Here is a 19,969-nt window from a genome sequence, read left to right on the forward strand (position 1 = left end):
GCAAAGGAATTAAAATACCACAACAATCTGTACCCACCATTACCAAAGTCAAAGAACAGTCTGTCAAGAATTTCAAATTATTTTTCTCATTGAACTCATCAGATCCCCAATTTCCCCTACAAAATTTTATCCTAATATAATATATTTAAAAGTCTTCTACTGATAATCATATCAAATGTCCTCATAATAAACATATATAAACTGATAATGCCTTAAATGTCAGATAAATTCATCTATATGAGTTAATGATTACTATTAGTATATAATGAGTCAAAACAACATAACTGTATTCCAAATTTTAAAAAATAAAATGAGCTAGGATTCCGTATCGATTCTGTTCCTGTTTTTTGCTTTTACAGTTAAAAATGCAGAGAAAGCTTGTTCATATAAACAGCTATTATAGCAATATTATTGTTTCAGTATTTGGAGTTTTATGTCAGCAATCACAGTGGACTTTCATTAAAAATTATTTTTAATGAACTATTAGCAACAATTCATTTTGGTCCTAATTTTTGATAATATGTGTGTGTGTGCGTGCGTGTATATATATGAAGCCATTTCAGCTGTGTTACCTAGTTACTAGAGTCATCATTTTCTTAACAACCACCCCAATATTTGGAATTGTCCCTGGGGATTTTTACATTTTGGGCAATGCACCACAGTAAGAGTCAGTGTGGGCAAGCGGTAAGCCTTTCTTTTGTAATGTGGGAGAGGAGGACTGTAAAAGGAGAAGAGAAGGGAAAAAATAAAAAATGGTGGCAGAGAGTGTTCTCAGGCAGATTAATTTTAGGAAAGAGTACTTAAGGAATATGAAAATCTGAAAAGATTTCCTTAAAATGATCTCTATCAGGAATCAAGCAAACTTTTTCTATAAGGGCCAGAGAGTAAATCATTTAAGCTTTGAGGGCCATATGATCTCTGTTGCTATAACTCAATTCCGCCAAAGTAGCACAAAAGAAGCCATGGACAAATAATATGTAAACAAATGTAGCTGTGTTCCAATAAAACTGCATTAACCAAACAAGCAAGAGGCCAGATTTGGCCCACAGGTGATAGTTTACACTTGAAAAATCCTGTATGGTTTGCTAGTTTGTTTTACACTGTACTTTTAAGTTGATTCAATAATTGTGTTAATATTATTCCAAAATAGCAGCAATATTAATGAGTTTGAGTAGAAAAGGACAACCACTAACATGCTTGAAGATGAAAAAGGTAGCCAGTTTTAATCTTCTTTTTCCTTATATGTAATAACAGCAGAGATTCCTACAAAGCTTCTTAATTCAAGAAAATACCAAATTTAAATTCCAAAAATACCAATTTAGATACCACTACCTGGTTCCAAAAACTATGCTTTGAGTTACCACCAAGTTGACATATTTTCAAACATAATCACTGAAAATATGCATTGTTGCTTCAGATGTGACAATGAAATATGTACAAATTTAACATAAAATTAGCATAAGCATTTCCCCCAATACTATAATGTGTTCAATACAAGGAGTCAAGAATCATTTCTAATAATATACAATATATTAGCAACACTTTTATGAAATGGTTATGTAGAAGTAATTTAATGACAGTTTAATTTTTAGAGAGAGTAATTTGTTTTATTCATTCAACATATAGTCAATGAAGTGTTCTCTCTTGCATAGAAGTGTGCAAAAAATCTTAATACACTTGTTGAATGTATGGGGAAACAGGATCTCTCACATAGTATCAACAGGAGTGTAAAATCCCATTTTGCTGAACAATTTGGCGGATTCTATTAACCTGGAAAACACATAGATCCTTCAACTCAGCCATTCCACTCCTAAACAGCTACACTAAAGAAACACAAAGATAGACATTCAAAAAAATCTCACTACAACACTGTAATAGCAGTAAAAACCATAACCAACCTAAGTGTCCAACAACAGAATTAAATAAATTACAATAAATCAATTCTATAGAACATTAAGCAGAAATTTAAAATAATGAGGTACTAACATGGTAAAAATGAGATTAGGGAGGAAGTTCCAAGAACAATCTTTGCTTTATCTATATTGCTTAAATTAATAAAAAAAATAGAAAATTTTGCATAACAAAAAAATTCAAGTAATCGATTTTGTTAAAGAGAAAAACATTTAAACTTCAGTACAAAGTACCAACTGCTATCACCATGGAAATCACTTACTTCATCAATATAGGCTGGTTCCGGCTCTGGTTCTATTGTCTCTACCTGAACATCATCACTAAATTGTACCGTCTTCTTCTCTGTTTTAACTGTAAAATATGTAAAAATTATCTTTTCTTTATAATAAATTTAAAATTTTACCTTAAAGCACTTTAAGTTCCAAGAGAAAAGATGGAATTTTTCTTATATTCCCATCAAGCTAAGAGACTCACTTTAAGAAATAACTGGGCTACAGGTGTAGTTAGTAATGACAGAACATTACTTTATAAAACTCTGTCAAGATTTCTTAATTTTCTCTTGTAAAGATTTCACATTTTCCATAAAAGAGACTTCAGTAAAAATAAAGAGTTATATTTCTCAAAGATTAATTACCTACTGGTGGACAAAAGCAAAAGTATTTACAATGGCATAGGTGAATTCTGAAATTTAAAGTAAATCCTTTGCTGGGTTCAGTAGCTCACGCCTATAATCCCAGCACTTTGAGAGGCCAAGGTGGGAGGATCACACGAGGCCAGGAATTTGAGACCAGCCTGAGGAGCATATAGCTAGGACCCATCTCTACAAAAAATAGAAAAATTCTTTTTATTTTTAAATAAATAAATAAAATACATCCTCTTTTTAAACCAGTCATTTCAAAGAAAAATCTCATTTGATAGAAAAACCACATTATTTCAATGTAACGAATTGGAAATCAACTATATGTTCTCAGGCATGCCACTCAGATTTTTTACTAAGAGAATGGCATCCAGACAGGGAGAACTCTGCCAGTGGCCTTGGCAGGAAACTGAATCTTCCAACCATTCAGCTGGTATTTTTCAGTTATACTATACTTTCAAATAAAAAAGTGGTCATTGAGGGACCAGCAAACCATTGGCCAGAAGCACATTTTTCTCTTGTTCAAAGCAATCTTTAAAACCTATTTAATATAACATAAACTAGTAAATATAAGTTATTATTAACATAACAACCTCCAAATAATACTAAGAGGCATACATAGTTCTAAAAGAATAAACTTCCTTTCTGTATTTTTAATCCTTATATCAACATGGTTAATCAGAACTCATAAAAATATTAAGAATCAAGATGGAAAGGGAGATAGAAGAAAGATAAAATTAAGGAAGAGAAATAATATTAAACTATTTAATAAGCTTGATGGAATACTATATTTCCCCAATGAATCTCCAAAACAATCCTGTGAGATATGCCCAATTTACAAATAAGGTGGCTTAGAAAGATTAAAAACTGTTACACAAGAAGAGAAAGCTAATAAATGACAAAACCTGGATTTGAATGCCAATCTATCTTGCTCTTCCAAGCCATACTACTAGAATCTGGCCTGTGATTTTATTCGAAGAACAAGAAATCATATATATCACTTGTATACTCTGTGCTTTGTATTTCCATATTAAATAGAAATATTTTAATTTCCAAGACGAGGAATATATTAATCCCATTCAAAGCAAAATTCTACATTAAAAAAAGGTTTCAGTTGATTCATTTTCCCATGAAGGCATAGAGACATCTGCTATAGACAGTTTTGCCTTTTATATCTTGAGCTATTAAAAAGCAGAGAGCTGGGATAACACTGTACTGGCTGTTACCCATACAAGAAAGCATGGCTGACTTCAAAGTCTAACAGCTGACAATGCACAAGTTTGCAGCCTTTTTTCTCATAGGAACTAATACTATTACTATATATGTGTGTAAAAAATATTAATTATGTATACAACAAATTGTTTTCACAATCTCTTACTGTATCTCCAAAATAAGAACAAGCTAAGAGGGTAGATATTTCTACTTAATGGGTTAAGTGAAGTGGACTGCTATTTCCTCAAAAAGAATGATGTTACAGGGATCATCCTAGGATTTTATTTGCCAACCTTGGGAACTAAAACCCTATTACATAAGCTCTGATGCTCCTGTTTCTTTTTTAGATTATCCAGAATGAAACATATGAAAAGAACTAGAAAACTCACACTGAAGCTGCATTGGTCTATGATGGAAAAAAGGTGATATAGCTGCATGCACTACATGAGATCTTGAACAGCATCCAAGACAATTCTATCCTTTCCAACAGCTGATTCAGGGAAAAAAAGAAAAGCCCCCAAAACAACATCATCACCAGCCCAGGTGATTAAAAAGCCAGCACACTGTGCAATGCAATTTAAACAAAGTTCTACACATTTTTGAGTTCTAGCAAAAAAAGAACTTCATTAAAAGAACAGTTATCAGAAATCTGTCTCTATAGAAGTAACACAAGACAACCTGGCAATCACTATGAGAGGGCATCATTTTATTAGAGATCTGTAATTTTTGGTTTGCTGTTAAAGTCTGCACTTGAAAGAGAAGTATCTCTTTACTATGAACAAATATATTTATCATTTATTCTGTACTTATTTATGTAGTATGTATTATATGTAAGATTCAGCACTAGTTGCTGATGGAAATAAAAAGATGATTTAACCTAAGATCCTTTCTTAAAATTCTTGCAAACTAAAAAAGATCTAAGCATCTGTGGCTTCTAATTTTCTTTAATCGCCTCTACCTGGTGTTATATAAAGCTAATATGAAGCTGGGTGCAGTGGCTCGAGCCTGTAATCCTAGCACTTTGGGAGGCTGAGGCAGGACGACTGCTTGAGGTCAGTAATTCAAGACCAGCCTGAGCAACACAGTGAGACCCTATCTCTACCAAAAAAAAAAAAAAAATAGCCAGGCATGGTGCATGAATCTGTAAGTTCTAAGCTACTCAGAAGGCTAAGGAGAGAGAAAGGCTGAGTTTGAGGTTGCAGTGAGCTATGGTGATGCCACTGCAGCACTCATGCCTGGGCAACAGAGACCTTGTCCCCCCCCACAAAAAAAGATAAGATATTCTGACAGATGACTGTTACCAACTTATAAATAAAAACTCTTCAAAAATTCTAAGCATTTCAATCGCCAATAGAAACCTTTCTAGACTTTAACATATTTTTCTGCTTTCTTAAAACACAGGAAGATTATGACTTAAAAACTTTTCTTGATAACTCAAACTTATCATTATGAAGATTCTTTAAATTATAGTATTATGTAGAAATACAATGAACTGTCTCCCAATTCTTTTAACAGACTGCTGGCAGTTATTTCTCCTGCAACTATTATGCCTGTCACTAATAACACTTTTCCTCCATGGCCCCACTTTCCAGTTTATTTCCCCAAGTCAGCAAGGGTTTTTAAATCAAACAAAAAGCTATCCATATGATTGGTCAAATATCAGTTAATATGGCTCTTTCTGAATATCTGGCATGTTGCTCAGAGGCACTGCTTCCAAGCCTGTGGCTCAACACTAGAAAAATGGTCCTTCCTTTGAAAAGGAAGAATCCTCCATGAGGTGATACTGCACTTATCACATTTATCAACTGATAAGAAAAATACATAACGTATAAATTCCATTAACACCTAACACATCTGCATTTTTACCATGTTATCTGTATAGACGGACATATAAAGAAAAGTCTATGTCTAAAGATAATCTTGGCAGACAGACATTTCAATTCTTAAATTATTTCTGGTAAAGCACGCCTAGGGAGCTGCATGCTTAATAAACACCTTGGAGGTATTAACATTTGAGAATCACTGCAAAAAGTTGAGCTAAGGCATCTGTCATTAAGCTGAGGATAATAAATTATTATCCATTAACAGATTAAAAAATACTTACTCATTTCTGGTTCAGCAGTGAGATCTGCAGTCACAAAATTAGAAGGAAATAACCCTATGCCTTGATGGGTCTCACCTTTCCACCAGTTGGGATCACTATGATGAACAAAAAAGAATGCTTTACTGTAAGGTCAGTATTTCTATAAATCTTTATCTTTCGTAGTATTTAACTTACATTATTACCAGATTTGAATCTAACAATCCAAAGAAGGAGCCCATGAATCTCTATTACAAATAAGACGTCTCTGATAAGGTAAGAAGCTATTCTAAACACATGGTTCATGGTCTTCTTGAATGCTACTGAATGCTCTGAGAATCTCATAAAAAGTTGTGAACTCTTTCCCAAAAAAGAAGCCCTCACACTTTAAAATTGTCAACTTTGGGTGGATTATGGGCTCCAGCATAAAAACCCTTTGTAATAAGACATAAGGTAGGCTCTTAATTTAAATCTCTATTCCTAAGTCATTGCTCTTTCTAGCACACATCGGCACGTTTTTTTCTCTCAACAGAACACATACAAAAGATGGTACGGTTCACAGCACAAATCGTTCATAAGCAGCACACTCCCTGGTGTAAACCCATGTTCGCTACTGTATCCCCAGTGCCCAGCATATGGAAAGTTAGCAAGCACTCAATAAATGCTTAAAATCATTTTTTGAAAGAATGATCAAGGTTTTGTACAGTTTCCAGCTAACCAGCTCAAATTTTACTTCATTTTCTTCCACTCAAATATATATATATATATACACACACACACACATTAAAATATAAGTCTGAATGTTTGTGTCCTCCCAAAACTCACATGTTGGAATCCTAACCCTCAAGATGATAGTAACAGGAGATGGTGCCTTTGGGAAGTGATTAGGTCATGAATGGGATTAGTGACCTTACAAAAGAGACACCAGAGATCTTATTTGTCCCCTCTCTGCCATGTGAGGACACTGTGAAAAGACAGCCTTCTATGAACCAGGAAGTGGGCCCTCATCAGACACCAAATCTGCCAGTGCCTTGATCTTGGACTTAAGACTCCAGAACTGTGAGGAATAAATTTCTGTTGTTTATAAGCCTACCAGTCTATGGTAGTTAGTGATAACAGCCCAAACGGGTTAAGACAGTAAGCATGATACCAGAGGAATAACTTAAAATCAATTTTATTTTTAAAAACCACATTCAAATTTTAGTACTTTGTTATCAGTAACAAGGAATCAGTAACAATATATTTTCAAGCAAAACATCATAAAACTATAGTTAAAAACGAAAACCTGATGCATTGTTACCATGTCTCCTATGATAATGTAAGTGTATAATTCCATGTAAAATGGATTTGTTCCACATGGATATACTGTTCTGTGTAAATAAATTCAACAGTTTATGTATTTCTTACAAATTCCATGAATACACACACATACATAGTATATTTTCTAAGACCTTAACTTTTTAAATAATTTAACAATCTATATTTTTAGATGGAACCAAAAAATAAATAGATAAAGTAGGCTTCTAAAACAAAAAACTAATTAAATAACAAATGAGAAACAGTTAAACTACAAAGTCAGAATCCACATAGTATGACCAAGCAAACCAACCATAACTCAGAAAAAATATCTGGGTCAATATTTATTATTACATTTGGTAAGCGCAATTAACGAAAATACAAAAGTAATGTCACATATTTTCATATGAATGTTCAATTTAATATTATCCATTACCTGTCATCAAGAACTGTAATAATTTCTCCAGCTTTAAAAGTAAGTTCATTATCTTCAGCAGCTTCAAAGTCATATATAGCACGAACTTTTCGGCCTTCATGCTGGTGGTTAGTTAGGAGATTGGATGTGCTGGGATACAAAGTGGAAAGGGTGGTTGACTGCTGCCTTTGTTCCTTCAGGGACAACTCAATGGCTGCAAAATAATGAGTTTATAAACTCATTATATCCAAAAATCCAAAGAAGTACAAAAAATATCTCAAGGTAAAAAGTATTCTTCTTTCAGTAGTGTAGGAAACTAGGACATACTCTGATATAATTAACAAAAATTATTTTGTCAATTTTATTCATTCATTTATAACTGAAAGTTTATAAACAAATCAACTAACAAAAAAATTGAACAGCATAATGACTACTATTTTTACTGAACAAACACAACTGAAATTATTCTGGGTAATAAAAAGACAAACTCTTAGATCTACTTTTTAAAAATTTAAGTACAGATATTTTATATTTTCCTTCATCTTTTTAATATATTCCTATAGTTTAAGGAGTAAAAAATTATCAAAGTCACCTGGGAAGACAAGAGTACCAAGCCCCATTGTGGGCTTACTAAATCAATTCTTAAAGGCAGTATCTAAAAACCTAGATTTTATTGCTGCAAACTCTTTAATCAATGTAAAGACTCACCTGACAAATCCTCCAAAATAGATCAAATATGTCTCCTCTATCTCCACCACTACTCGCCCAGTACAGACTATTTACTGTATATCACTCACGCTCTGCAATGTGATCTTAATGCACTGACTATCCTGCTTTCAACTCAACCTATAGCTCCTCTGCTCCTCCACTTTTGTTCTGATTGATAAAAGAGCTAATATGAAAACAAAACTTTAAAATTATTAGAAGGCCATATAGGGAAATATCTTTTAGGACATCAGGGTAGGGAAAAATATCTTTAAATAGATATAAAATAACAGAAAAGCAAAAAATCTTAACTACCTCAAAATTTAAAACTTCTATTTGATAAAACACACCATTATCAAAGCTAAAGTGTAAGCCAAAAACCAAGAATAGGTATCTACAATAGATAAAACAGGTAACAGATTAATAATTAATATTTAAAATAAAAACTTATATATATCATTATTTAAAAAGCAAAAAGAAAAATAATTCACCTAAGAAATCAAAATAGCTATTTAACATACAATAATGGACTCAAACTCACTAGTAATCATGGAAATAAAAAATAAAATAATTGGACATCACACTTTGAACCTATCAGATTCACAAAAATTAAACTCTAACAATACCAAGTGTTGTCAGGAGGTTAAAATAATAATAATAATAGCTTTCATACATTGCTGATGGAAGAGGAAATCATGCAACCATTTAGCAAAGCTGAAAACATAGCTATCCTATGATCTAATAATACAACATTTAGTTACACATAATAGAGGCAGTAACACACATATATATATACACAAAACGACATGTGCAAGAATACTTACTGCAGCATTATTTGTTACAGTGAAAAAAATCAGAAGTAACCCACATGTCCATCAGTAAGGGGGCAGAAAAAGTATGGTATATTTATTAGTACACCAGAGTACTATATAGCAGTTAAAACAAATTTGATTTAAATGTCTCATCATAAATGAATAGATCTTAACCAAAATGTTGAGTGAAAAAAGCAAATCACAGATGGTACTTAGAGCATACTATTTATGAAAAAATAATTTGTTGGACACAAAAAAGTACTTGATATTGTTTATATAATAGATACATGGTATCATGACAATATAAAAACACACTGAAAGGACACATATAACAACAGTTGAAGAGAGAAAAGGTTGACACTGAGGAGAGAAACAAAGAAGGTTTCAGCTTTAGCTGTAAAGCCCTACTTATTTTATCTTTAAATATCTTAGAGAAAAAATATTCAGTCAGCAGCCTGTCTCCTTCCCACCATCAGGGACGTAAAAAAACGCACCTTTTGCTAAATCTTCTTCTTCTTTTTTGTTAGCCACAGTACCAGGATCCTTGGCTACTAGAGCTGGGCTTGCTTTTGCTTGTTCTGCAGCCTAACACACAAAAAAAGGAACACAATATTTGAAGGTTGGTCTCAAATTCTACTACTCTTAGCTAATCTAAGAATTTGCAAGACCTTTCTCATCAATCTACCATAGATTTCTGAAGAAGAAAGAAATCCGAACTGTAGCAGCTTCCACCTTGAAAGGAGAGGGAGAAGAGTCAGAACTGGGAGACACAGACTCAGAGTAACTGGACATTCAGAGCAGACAGCCTAAGCACACTCTCCCAGACTCATGTGTAAAGAGGGTAAACAGAAAGCAGATAATATGCAAATCAGAGACGACTAGAGGAAATTTAAAATTTTTGAAAAAAATTCTAATACCAGAAAAGGGGTTAGGAAAGAGAAGGAGATAATTACTTTAAAAACAAATAGTTTAAACTTTTTAAAAAATATCTATTTAGTAGTTGTATTTTATTGCTTCCTCCCAGATCAATAGTCAGGATGTTATCTTCAGGAATTCAAATTTATATATAATGATATAAATGCTCATAAAATCCTATTTTATGAACCAAAATACAAGCAGTTAATCCTGACAGTATATCACTGCCTATATTAACATATTTTGTAAATAAGGCAGTATACAAATACACTAATAAACTTATATAAGCTGATTCACACTTCTGGAACTACAAGCTTCTAAGCCTTAAGGCCTCCATGGCCTTTTAGTTTTTGCATAGTGTTCAAGGTATGTCAGAATCCAGCCTCATTTTCAATCGTCCTACCAGTTACCAGAAACTGGTAGCAGTTCCCACAGTCTATATATGGGTACTTCCACACCTCTGACACACGTTTGCTTCTGCTTTTGTTCACCTCCCTCCAGCTTTTTTCACTCCATCCACTTTTTTCCCCCTTGAGCTTCAACTCAGCAGTCACTAAACAGCTAAAATATCACTTTCTCAGTGAAACATTCCTCAATTCCTTAACTAAGAATTCTCTCCTTTTTGTTTCTCTGACAAGACTTTTAAACAAGTTCTCACAATATGGGTGGTTAAGAATGCAACTTGTAGAGTCAGGCAGACAAGGGTTCAAATCCCAGGTACTCCACTTTCTAGATACATGACATTGGGTACATCGAACTCTTGTGTCTCAAGTTCCTCAGCAATAAAATGAGGATAACAGCACCTACACCTCATGGGTACCTCCTAGTCTGTTTAGAGAATTAAATTAATACATGTAGCTTCCAAAATCAGAGGAGATGGGCCCCCCATTTTAAACCCCCCCCCCATTCAGAGTTTAAAACAAAAAGTATAAGATTATCTCCAGGGGTTTATAATGTATATAAAGGTAATACACATGAAAACTATAGTAAAAAGGATGCTGAGGTGGGGAGTAAATGGCCTTGTACAGCTGCAAGTTTTCTGTATTTGACATTAAATATTAACTCAAAGTAGATTGTAAAAAAAGTTATGAATATATATTGTAATCTCCAGAGCAACCAATTAAAAAATGGAATTCTAAAAAAATATTTAAATTATCACGTGTACAGCACTTAAAACAGTGGTTGGCACAAAGTAACGGGCAATAAAGCTCAGCTTTTATTACAATATCTAGTTACATGTCTGTCTCCAAAACCATCTACATATTTCTTGAGGGACTGTGCCTAAATATTACAATCAATAAATGTTTGTTGAATGTATGAAAGGCAAAATATTCAACATTATAGTAAAATACAGTTCTATATTCTTCACTTACTGTATTTCATGCTTTCAAACAAAAGCATAGCCATTTCTTTTTTTAAAAGCTGATAAGAAAAAGGTTTTTTGGAGCTCAATAAATACAACTTTAAGCACTCTCAATTCTGATCCATCTCTAGTTGTAACCTTCTTTAGATAATGTTTTAATTACCACACACATCTAAAAATTGAAGGTAGACTTAGTCAGAAACAACTTTTATCATTTATATGAATTTTTGTTCACAATCTGGTGGATTTCACAATAGAGACATATAGATACTTTCTGGTATCTGAAGGAATCTCTATCAATCAAAAGGGAAGTACAGAAATACGCTGTATTAAGCCTTCCATTCCCGAACTGTACTTTTCAAAGTCCCTTTCTACATCATGTTCTGAGTGTAACAATGATACTTGCTTTATTAACTAGTCAAATACAGTAGCAGTGCTAGCCTCACTTCTATCTCTACATTTGAACTTGGCGCTAATAGATGCTAACAGAGCTATATCGGCTAAGTCAGGTGACTGAAGTATAACTTTTCTTAATATTTTTACATTATTTTATTCTGTACTTGGATGAAAAAATATACTTAGAAAAATCTTTCTATTTTCAGGAGCTTTTGTTGAGTATACACTGACAAAAATCTGATCTGATGAAAATATAGGGGACAAGTAAGTGGCTTTAAAATTTAGAGGGAGTTCTGCAGTTAAACATTGATATTTATTTTTTTCATTAAACATGAAGCTTTTTACATATAGGGTTTCCGATGATAAGATTTTCAGAAACCACTAAAAAAAATATCACTCTATTTCATCCTATTTTACTTTATATATGTTTTATGTATTTCGTGTAGCTGAAAGATAGCAACTATAACAAAATTAGTTTTTACGTATTTTATAACATCTAGTTCAAAAGAAGAGAAGTCAGTCTTGCCTTTACTATTGCTCCTCTGTGTCCTGAACCTTTTGAAGAGAATAACCTAACTTCTCTACTAATCAAGAAATAACGCTCTTGCCAGTGTTCACTCCATGTCTTGTCCTTTGAAGCCCAGTCTGGATAGACACATATCCACTATGGATCCGCTAACCTCTACATCAAAACAGAAGGCAGGATCCAGTAGTGAAAAGAGCACTAGACTGAGAGCATGCTTGTGTTCCAGTTCTGTCAACTAGCCCTGGGCAAGTCACTTAACCATTCTGAGTTTGTTTCTTCTTCTGTAAAATGAGTGGATTAGATTAGAGGATCCTTAAAGTTGTTCCCACAGCTATCCAAGATTCTAGAGTAACCAAACAAGGCTACATATGGAACTGATCATTTAATTCTTCTTTCTTCTTCTATAAAAGCAAGTTCCTTTGTGGACTGAATGCAGTTTTTACTTGTACTGAAAGCTGTACTCTAGAGTGGTCTTCTCAAGTTTCAGTGTGCATACAGAATCCTTTGAGGATGTTAAAATGGAGATAATGAATCTAGAGGTCAGAGATGGCACCGGAGATACTGTATTTCTAACACGCATCCAGATGATGCCAATGATGTTGGTAAATGAACCACATTTTAAGTAACAAATTCTAGAATAGGTAGAGAAAATATTATTCCACTAACTATCTATACTCTTTTGTTCTCTACAGAGAACAGAAGTTTACTCTTTGATAAATGAACATTTTTTTTCTGTTCTCAAAGAATTTATAATATCTTGTATTACTCTGCATAAAATTGTTCTGTAATTATACAGATTCTAGAAATTATTCTGAGAGTAGTAAATGCCAGCTATCAATTATGAATGAATACTTCTCAAAGATAATTTGTAATTTATCATTAAAAAACTAATCATAAACCAAAATTTTTTCAAGTAAAAAAAAATATCCTTTGTTTCCTTCCTTCTTTCTCCCTGATATTGTTTTCGGTATTCACATCTCAAGAGCACTAAGACAAACTGGAAATGCCCTGGGAAGAAAATCTAGATAGGTCTGAATGAATGTAATAATAATTATGAATTAATGAATTATGAATTAATGAATTATGACTCCTTGAAGTGGTCAAAAGACAAAACGTAAGAAAACCCCTCCACACTGAGAGTTTTCTGTTCATGGTTTCACACCCCTCATTATACTCTGCCCCAATCCATAGGGTGGGGAAAGATAGTAAATTACCACATATTTGAAGCCTCTTGATTAGTTGGGCATCCTAAAGGATGGTTACCCAAAATACTAATAGAAAAGGAATTAAAAAATACAACTCTTTGAGTTTCTTTCCCATATGACACAGAGATTTACTGCATTACATAAATAATCTTTTATGGGGGCTGGGGATGGGGGAAGTCAAGCCTTTCAATCAAATCTGCTGGGGGAACGGAAGAAGATTTATGTACTGGTCAGCTCTTATTAAGGAAAAAGGTGCTTCCTGTGTTTCTCTTCCCATTCACTCCTTATATCTCCTTCCCATTTTTAAAATTTTTTTTTTTTTTTTTTTTACTTTTTAGAGACAGAGTCTTGCTCTGCCATCCAGGCTGAGTAGAGTCCAGTGGTGTGATCAGATAGCTCACAATAGCCTCAAATTCTTGGGCTCAAGCAATCCTCCTGCCTCAGCCTCCAGAATAGCTGGGACTATAGGAACATGCTACCACATCTGGCTAATTTTTTTATAGAGATGGGGTCTCACTATTGTTGTCCAGGCTGATCTCAAACTCCTGGCTTCAAGCATAGTGATCTTCCTTCCTCAGCCTCCTGAGTCCTCGGAATTACAGGTGTGGGCCACTGCACCCAGCTTCCTTCCCATTTTTAATACATGTATTTATAAATTTCCTAATCAAAAGAACCTCTAAACTCATCCCTAATTTTCAAGGATATCCTGAGTTTTGAGTCATCATTCTTTGTAGATAAAATTATAGCATTAAGAGCATGTAACAATATTGTCAATGTTACCTGATATAATACAGCTATTTTGTTGATATTATTAAAACTATATTAAAAAATTTAAAAATTGCAAAAGGTTAAATCCATTTACTTATAAAGAATGACAGGGTGAAAGTGGAGGTTAGAACACATTAATATTTCACTATAATATTTTTTTGGCACCACTATTATTATGCACAACTATTATTATGAACAAAAATTCCTCTGACCTAGTAAAAACTACCCAAGAATAGAGGAAAAAAAGAAAAATTCAAATAAATGTAGATATTTTATAGAAATAAACTGCAGCACATACATAACTTTACAAAATACCTGTGAGCCAATAGCTGGGAATGTAACTCCTTGTTCCTTAAGGTTCTTAATCATTGCTGATATTAGACTAAGCTGTGGATCATTCTTAAATTCATCTGTCCATTCAACCATAAGAGCCTTTAATTTTTCACATACTTTAGGATGACCCTATAAAACAGAAAAAAAAAATTTAATAAAAAAGTACCAATTTCCTGACTAATGATTTAATATAGACACTTTTACTAGAAAAACTTATGTTATCTTCACACTATGAAAAAAATAGAAGAACACATCATATATATCTAATTTCAAAATTAAAATATCAAATATGTAATAACATATTAGAGATCAGAAAGACAGGACTTTTCAGAGTATTTTGCAGCTAAGCAAGTTTTGTACATTAGGAAGACAAAAAAAGTAGTTTGCTTTGCTTTGCTTTTTGCAGATCAATAAAAAATATTGAAGGGAAAGAATAAAAGACATAGTTCCTTTATTCCTAATTCCTGACTTTTTAATGGAATTAAAAGTCATGACTGTATGTTTTTCCCATGATGCTTAATTATCTGAAGTCTGGTTTAACATACATTGCATATTAATCAACTTGGAAACTTCATTTCTTCAAAACAGCATCCCTTAAGTAAAAAAACAATATGCTTATTGTAAAACATTTATAAAATAAAGATAAGTCAAAGAGAAGTCCTCTCTCCTATACGTAGTTGTTGTTCAAAACAGTTGTTTACAGTATTAAAGTTTTAATATTGTCTCTTCTCTTCACTTAAATTATAGAAACTATGATATTAGTATCTCTTCATGAACAGTTGTACATCTTGATGGACATTCAAGACATTGCTTATTAATTAGTTAATTAATTATTAAAAAGAACGCTTATTAATTAGTAGAAATTAACTAAATGTAACTGAATAAAGCAGAAGAGGAAAAGAATGACCACATAATCATGTTTGAAAAGTACATATTTTTAAATTTTCATCACATTTCTATATTGCTTTTCTATTGAAACCTAGAATTACTCATTTTTTCCCCAAAACACAAGAGGCATTTTCCTTTTTAACATCTGAAAATTTTTTCTTGATACTCCTCTCACCAAAAAAGCCAGAAATAATTACCTCTACAATGTACAAATTTTACCTGGAAAAACTCACATATTATTTATTTAAATTTTTTAAATTCTTTTTTTTTTTTATTTCGGCATATTATAGGGGTACAGATTTTAAGGTTTCAATAAATGCCCATTTCCCCCCCTTTTTTGAATTATTTGATTTGGATTCTTTATTTCACATGCAATTAAGTAGATGGTTGTAGAGTCCCCAAGTCCCCCTACCCTTCTTTTTTGTGTCCTAATCAAAAAACAGAAAGTGCAGCCAGCTGCATGTTTTCCCCTACAGGTTTGAACCCAACCCAGGGCTTTGAACATTCCTAGGCACTGATAAAGTTGTTCAGGTTGTTCCTGAAACACTAAAAAATGAAATATGTTGCTAAACATGTAAAAACCAGCTGTAGCCCTAAACCAAATTCCTTAAGCCCTCATATAAGCTGCATAACCCAACTCTTTCATTACAAACATACCTGGGCAGAACATCTCTTTTTTCACTGTCCCTCATGAGGACACTGTAGCCCTCCATATGTAAGTTCCCCTAATAAATGCTTTGGACTGATCACCCTGGTATTTAGTGCTTCTTTTTTTGGCATCCCAACTGGCCCCATCTGGGACGGACTGGGGAAGTCTCTTGCAGGAACTCCCTTGCTGTCAACTTTTGGGGCAACTCCAGCTGTGGGTTCAGCTGGTAAGAAAAGCAGGATAGTATTAAAATCCTGTGATGGCCAGGTAGCGGCCTTATTTGTATCAAGATAAAAACTCAAAGTGCCATATTCTTTCAGCAGTATTTCTGAAGGGTTCTATAATAGGAAAATACCTCTGTGGCTATAAAACAGTTACCAAAAAAATGTGTCTAAAATGAACTGATATTATTTAATTACATATAGAAATACATGGTTTTTATCAAATGAAAGAAATGTTGGGGAAAAGAAGTTAAATATACTCTAATATATCTTGAAAAACTCAACTCTCAAAATTATGGGAATATGTATTCTCTTCACCAAAATATACTATTTACTTATATTGAATAGATATAGCCTAGAAAGGGTTTTTTAAAAAGGTACAGAATAGTCTTTCATGATTTAAAATATGAAGAAATGAACAATCAAATACATGAAGAAAGAAGACTGCCTTAATTAATTTCTGGAAATAATGTTTCTTACCTTATTTAATACGTTGCTTACTTCACTAGCAAAATCTCTTGAACATACTTCTAAATGAAAGATTTTGCCGCAATTTGATACACATGCTCCTAAAAGCTAAAGTATAAAATGACAGGTTAAAAGGGCTCAATTATGGCAGATAATTTTGTGGTACAGCTTAAATGAAACCACTTACAGTCAAAGCTTGCATAGCAACATGAGGATCTTTATGGTTCACCCTCCTCATAATAGACCGAAGACAATCTTTAGGTCTAAAAAATGAGAAATGTAACAATTAATTAATAGCACATCTAACTTTTCCCCCTTAACTGTAGGCAACAGACCACCATACAAAAGAGAGAATACAGTAGAGAAGATTAATTTTTATTAATGACACAGTTGAAAAACTGCATATTAATTGCTTTAAAATTTTCAAACAAAATTAACAGGCTCTCTGACTTAGCAATCAGAGATTAGGAATTTCAAGCAAATTCTGGGTGAAAAAAATGTTTTGAAAATAAAATGGTAGGCTACTTCCAAACATGATGGAATAACTGGAACCAGACTTATACTGCTGCTGTAAGTAATTAGAAAACTGGAAATATATTTAAAAGACGTATTGAGGGAACTATTTGGGGACATTAGGCCACAGGCAGGACTGAAAGATGATCCCCAAGAAGAAAAATAAATTAGATAAGCCAAAGGTTGCCTCAACTTTCTGCCTAAAGGCACTTTCCAAATATCTCTGCAGATTTTCTGCCTAAAGGCAGTTTCTCTATCTCACTGCAAGGAAGGTGAAACCAAGAAGAGCTCAGTGTAACTTCTGAAAGAACAAAGTTTAACACTCTTTAACTGGAACACAACAAAACCTGGTGATCAACAATATAAAATTCAAAATACCAAATATTCAACCAAAAAGTTACTACACATGATACAAAGAAGAAAAGTAACACGTAACAAGAAAAAAATTCACTCAACTGAAAATATAGATATAACGAAGATGATGAAATTAACAGTCAAGGACTTGATAAGAGCCATTATAAGTCTGTTAGAAATCATCAACATAATAATGAAAGAAATGGCATATAAAAACGAAACATAAAACTCTAGAGATGAAAAATATCTAAAATAAGAAATTGAATAAAATTAGATGTGAAAGATCAGTAAATTTAAAAACATGCTGAAAGTATGTGAAGTACAGAGAGAAAAAAAAGACCAGGGCAACCACTAAAAATATTTTCGAAAGAGAAATGAAAATAAAACCACAAAAAATATAATTGATAACATAAAAGACAAATAGAAATTTTTAAAAAAGAAGAAACATATATAAATCATCTAGAAAAATGACAGATTAAGATTTTAATCCAACCGTATCAATACACTACTTCAGTAGTTTTCAGAACATGGAATACTAACGGGGAGAAAGAGGGAACATTACATATTAATAAAAGGGTTACCTCCCTCAAGAAAGCAAGATTCTAAATGTCTATATATAACAAAAAAAACTGTAAAATATATAAAGGAAACACTGATCAAGCTGAAAGGAAAGACAGACAAATCTATTGGAAACTTCAACATACCCCTCTCAATGATTTGATAACACAAGAATATAAAATATGGAGATAGAATACATGAACACTATCATGCAACTTGACTTTGCTGACATTGTAAACAATCCATCCACCAATGGCAATAATACATATTTTTTGAACTGCATGGAAAATTCACCAAAATAGACTACATTCTGAACTATAAAAATGTTGACAAATTTAAAAGAACTCAAGTCATATAAAGTACATTCTTCGACCACAACAGAATTAAACTACAAATTGATAAAATGATATCAGGAAAATTCCCAAATATTTGGAAATCAAATAAACACATACCTAAATAACTCTTATGTCAAATGAAATTATAAAACCATAATTTCACTTAAGGACAAGAAAATCAACTACTCTGTATAAGAATGCTCACAGCAGCTCTATTCATAAGAGCCAAAAACTGTACACAACCCAAATGTCTACCAACAGATGAATAGATAAATTTTAATGTAGTAATACCTTTTTTCTTTTTTTCTTTACTTTTGTACAGATGGGGTCTCACTGTGCTGCCCATGTTACCCAGGCTGGTCTCAAACACCTGGTCTCATGGGATCCTTCCACCTCAGTCTCCCAAAGTGCTAGGATTACAGGTATGAGCCACAGCACCCAGCCATAATATGTTCACTGTGGGTTTTTTTTTAAAAAAATAAAATAAATAAATAAATAAATAATAGAGATGAGATCTTGCTATGTTGCCCAATGTGGTCTTGAACTCTTGGCCTCAAGTGATCCTCCTGCCTCAGTGCCCCAGTCTGGGATTATAGGCACCAACCATTACAAACAGCCTCAATACCTCTCAGTAATAAACAGAACTACTCAAACACACAAAACCTTGACTATATCTTAGAAAAATATTCAGTGCTTGACATAAGAGTACTTACTACATAAATTCATTTTATGAAGTTCTAGAAAAGGAAAATTTAATCTATAATGAAAGAACACATATTAGTAGTTGCCTACGGTGGAAGAAACTTTTGGTCGTGATTAAATGTTATCTTGATCAGGTGGCACTTACTTAGGTGTATATATTTATCAAAACTCATCAACTATATACTATACACTTACAAAAGATGCATTAATGATACCTCATTAAAACTGATTTTTTTTAAATAGCAGACCAAGTATGTCGCAAACATCTATTTCATAGGTATGCCAAAAGACAATTAACAATAGCAGTAATGCAAAGTAAACTACAAGCTATGAAACATCTATGTGTTTAGGTTCTCAAAAATTTGTAGAATAAGGAACTCACTATTCAAAACTTTCACAGTAAACTGAGTCTTAGAAAAGTTCAGTTCCTTGCCCATGATACCAGTTACTAGGTAGTAATAGGCACTAACAAGATTCAAATCTGTCACTCTAAACACTCTACTTTCTGACCACAGATTTGCCTTTCAATGAATTAAGATAACATAAGCAGGGAGATGTTTGTATAAGTCAAAGGAAGATAGCCTCAAAATATCAAATCACCAGATTGAAATGATATATATTTTACTCTCGTAACTCAACACAGCTATATAATATTCTACCCCTAAACAGTCTTCTCCAGTGCATATGGAACCTTATGCAGGATAAAC

At 32.9% G+C, this 19,969-nt stretch overlaps 1 protein-coding gene across 1 annotated transcript in view; it reads right to left on the reverse strand.

Annotated features, from left to right (window-relative positions):
* STAM (signal transducing adaptor molecule) overlaps positions 1–19,969 on the reverse strand; it is a 56,300-nt gene that overhangs the window by 12,231 nt on the left and 24,100 nt on the right. The window contains exons 3-9 of the mRNA XM_012748669.3: positions 16,988–17,063; positions 16,813–16,908; positions 14,557–14,703; positions 9,563–9,653; positions 7,573–7,765; positions 5,865–5,959; positions 2,174–2,262 (exon numbers count right to left, since the gene is read on the reverse strand). Of these exons, the coding sequence (XP_012604123.1) occupies positions 2,174–2,262; positions 5,865–5,959; positions 7,573–7,765; positions 9,563–9,653; positions 14,557–14,703; positions 16,813–16,908; positions 16,988–17,063 (787 nt within the window). The remainder of the gene's footprint in view (positions 1–2,173; positions 2,263–5,864; positions 5,960–7,572; positions 7,766–9,562; positions 9,654–14,556; positions 14,704–16,812; positions 16,909–16,987; positions 17,064–19,969) is intronic.

Source organism: Microcebus murinus, chromosome 25, assembly GCF_040939455.1.
Source record: "Microcebus murinus isolate Inina chromosome 25, M.murinus_Inina_mat1.0, whole genome shotgun sequence".
Classification (NCBI taxonomy): domain Eukaryota; kingdom Metazoa; phylum Chordata; class Mammalia; order Primates; family Cheirogaleidae; genus Microcebus; species Microcebus murinus.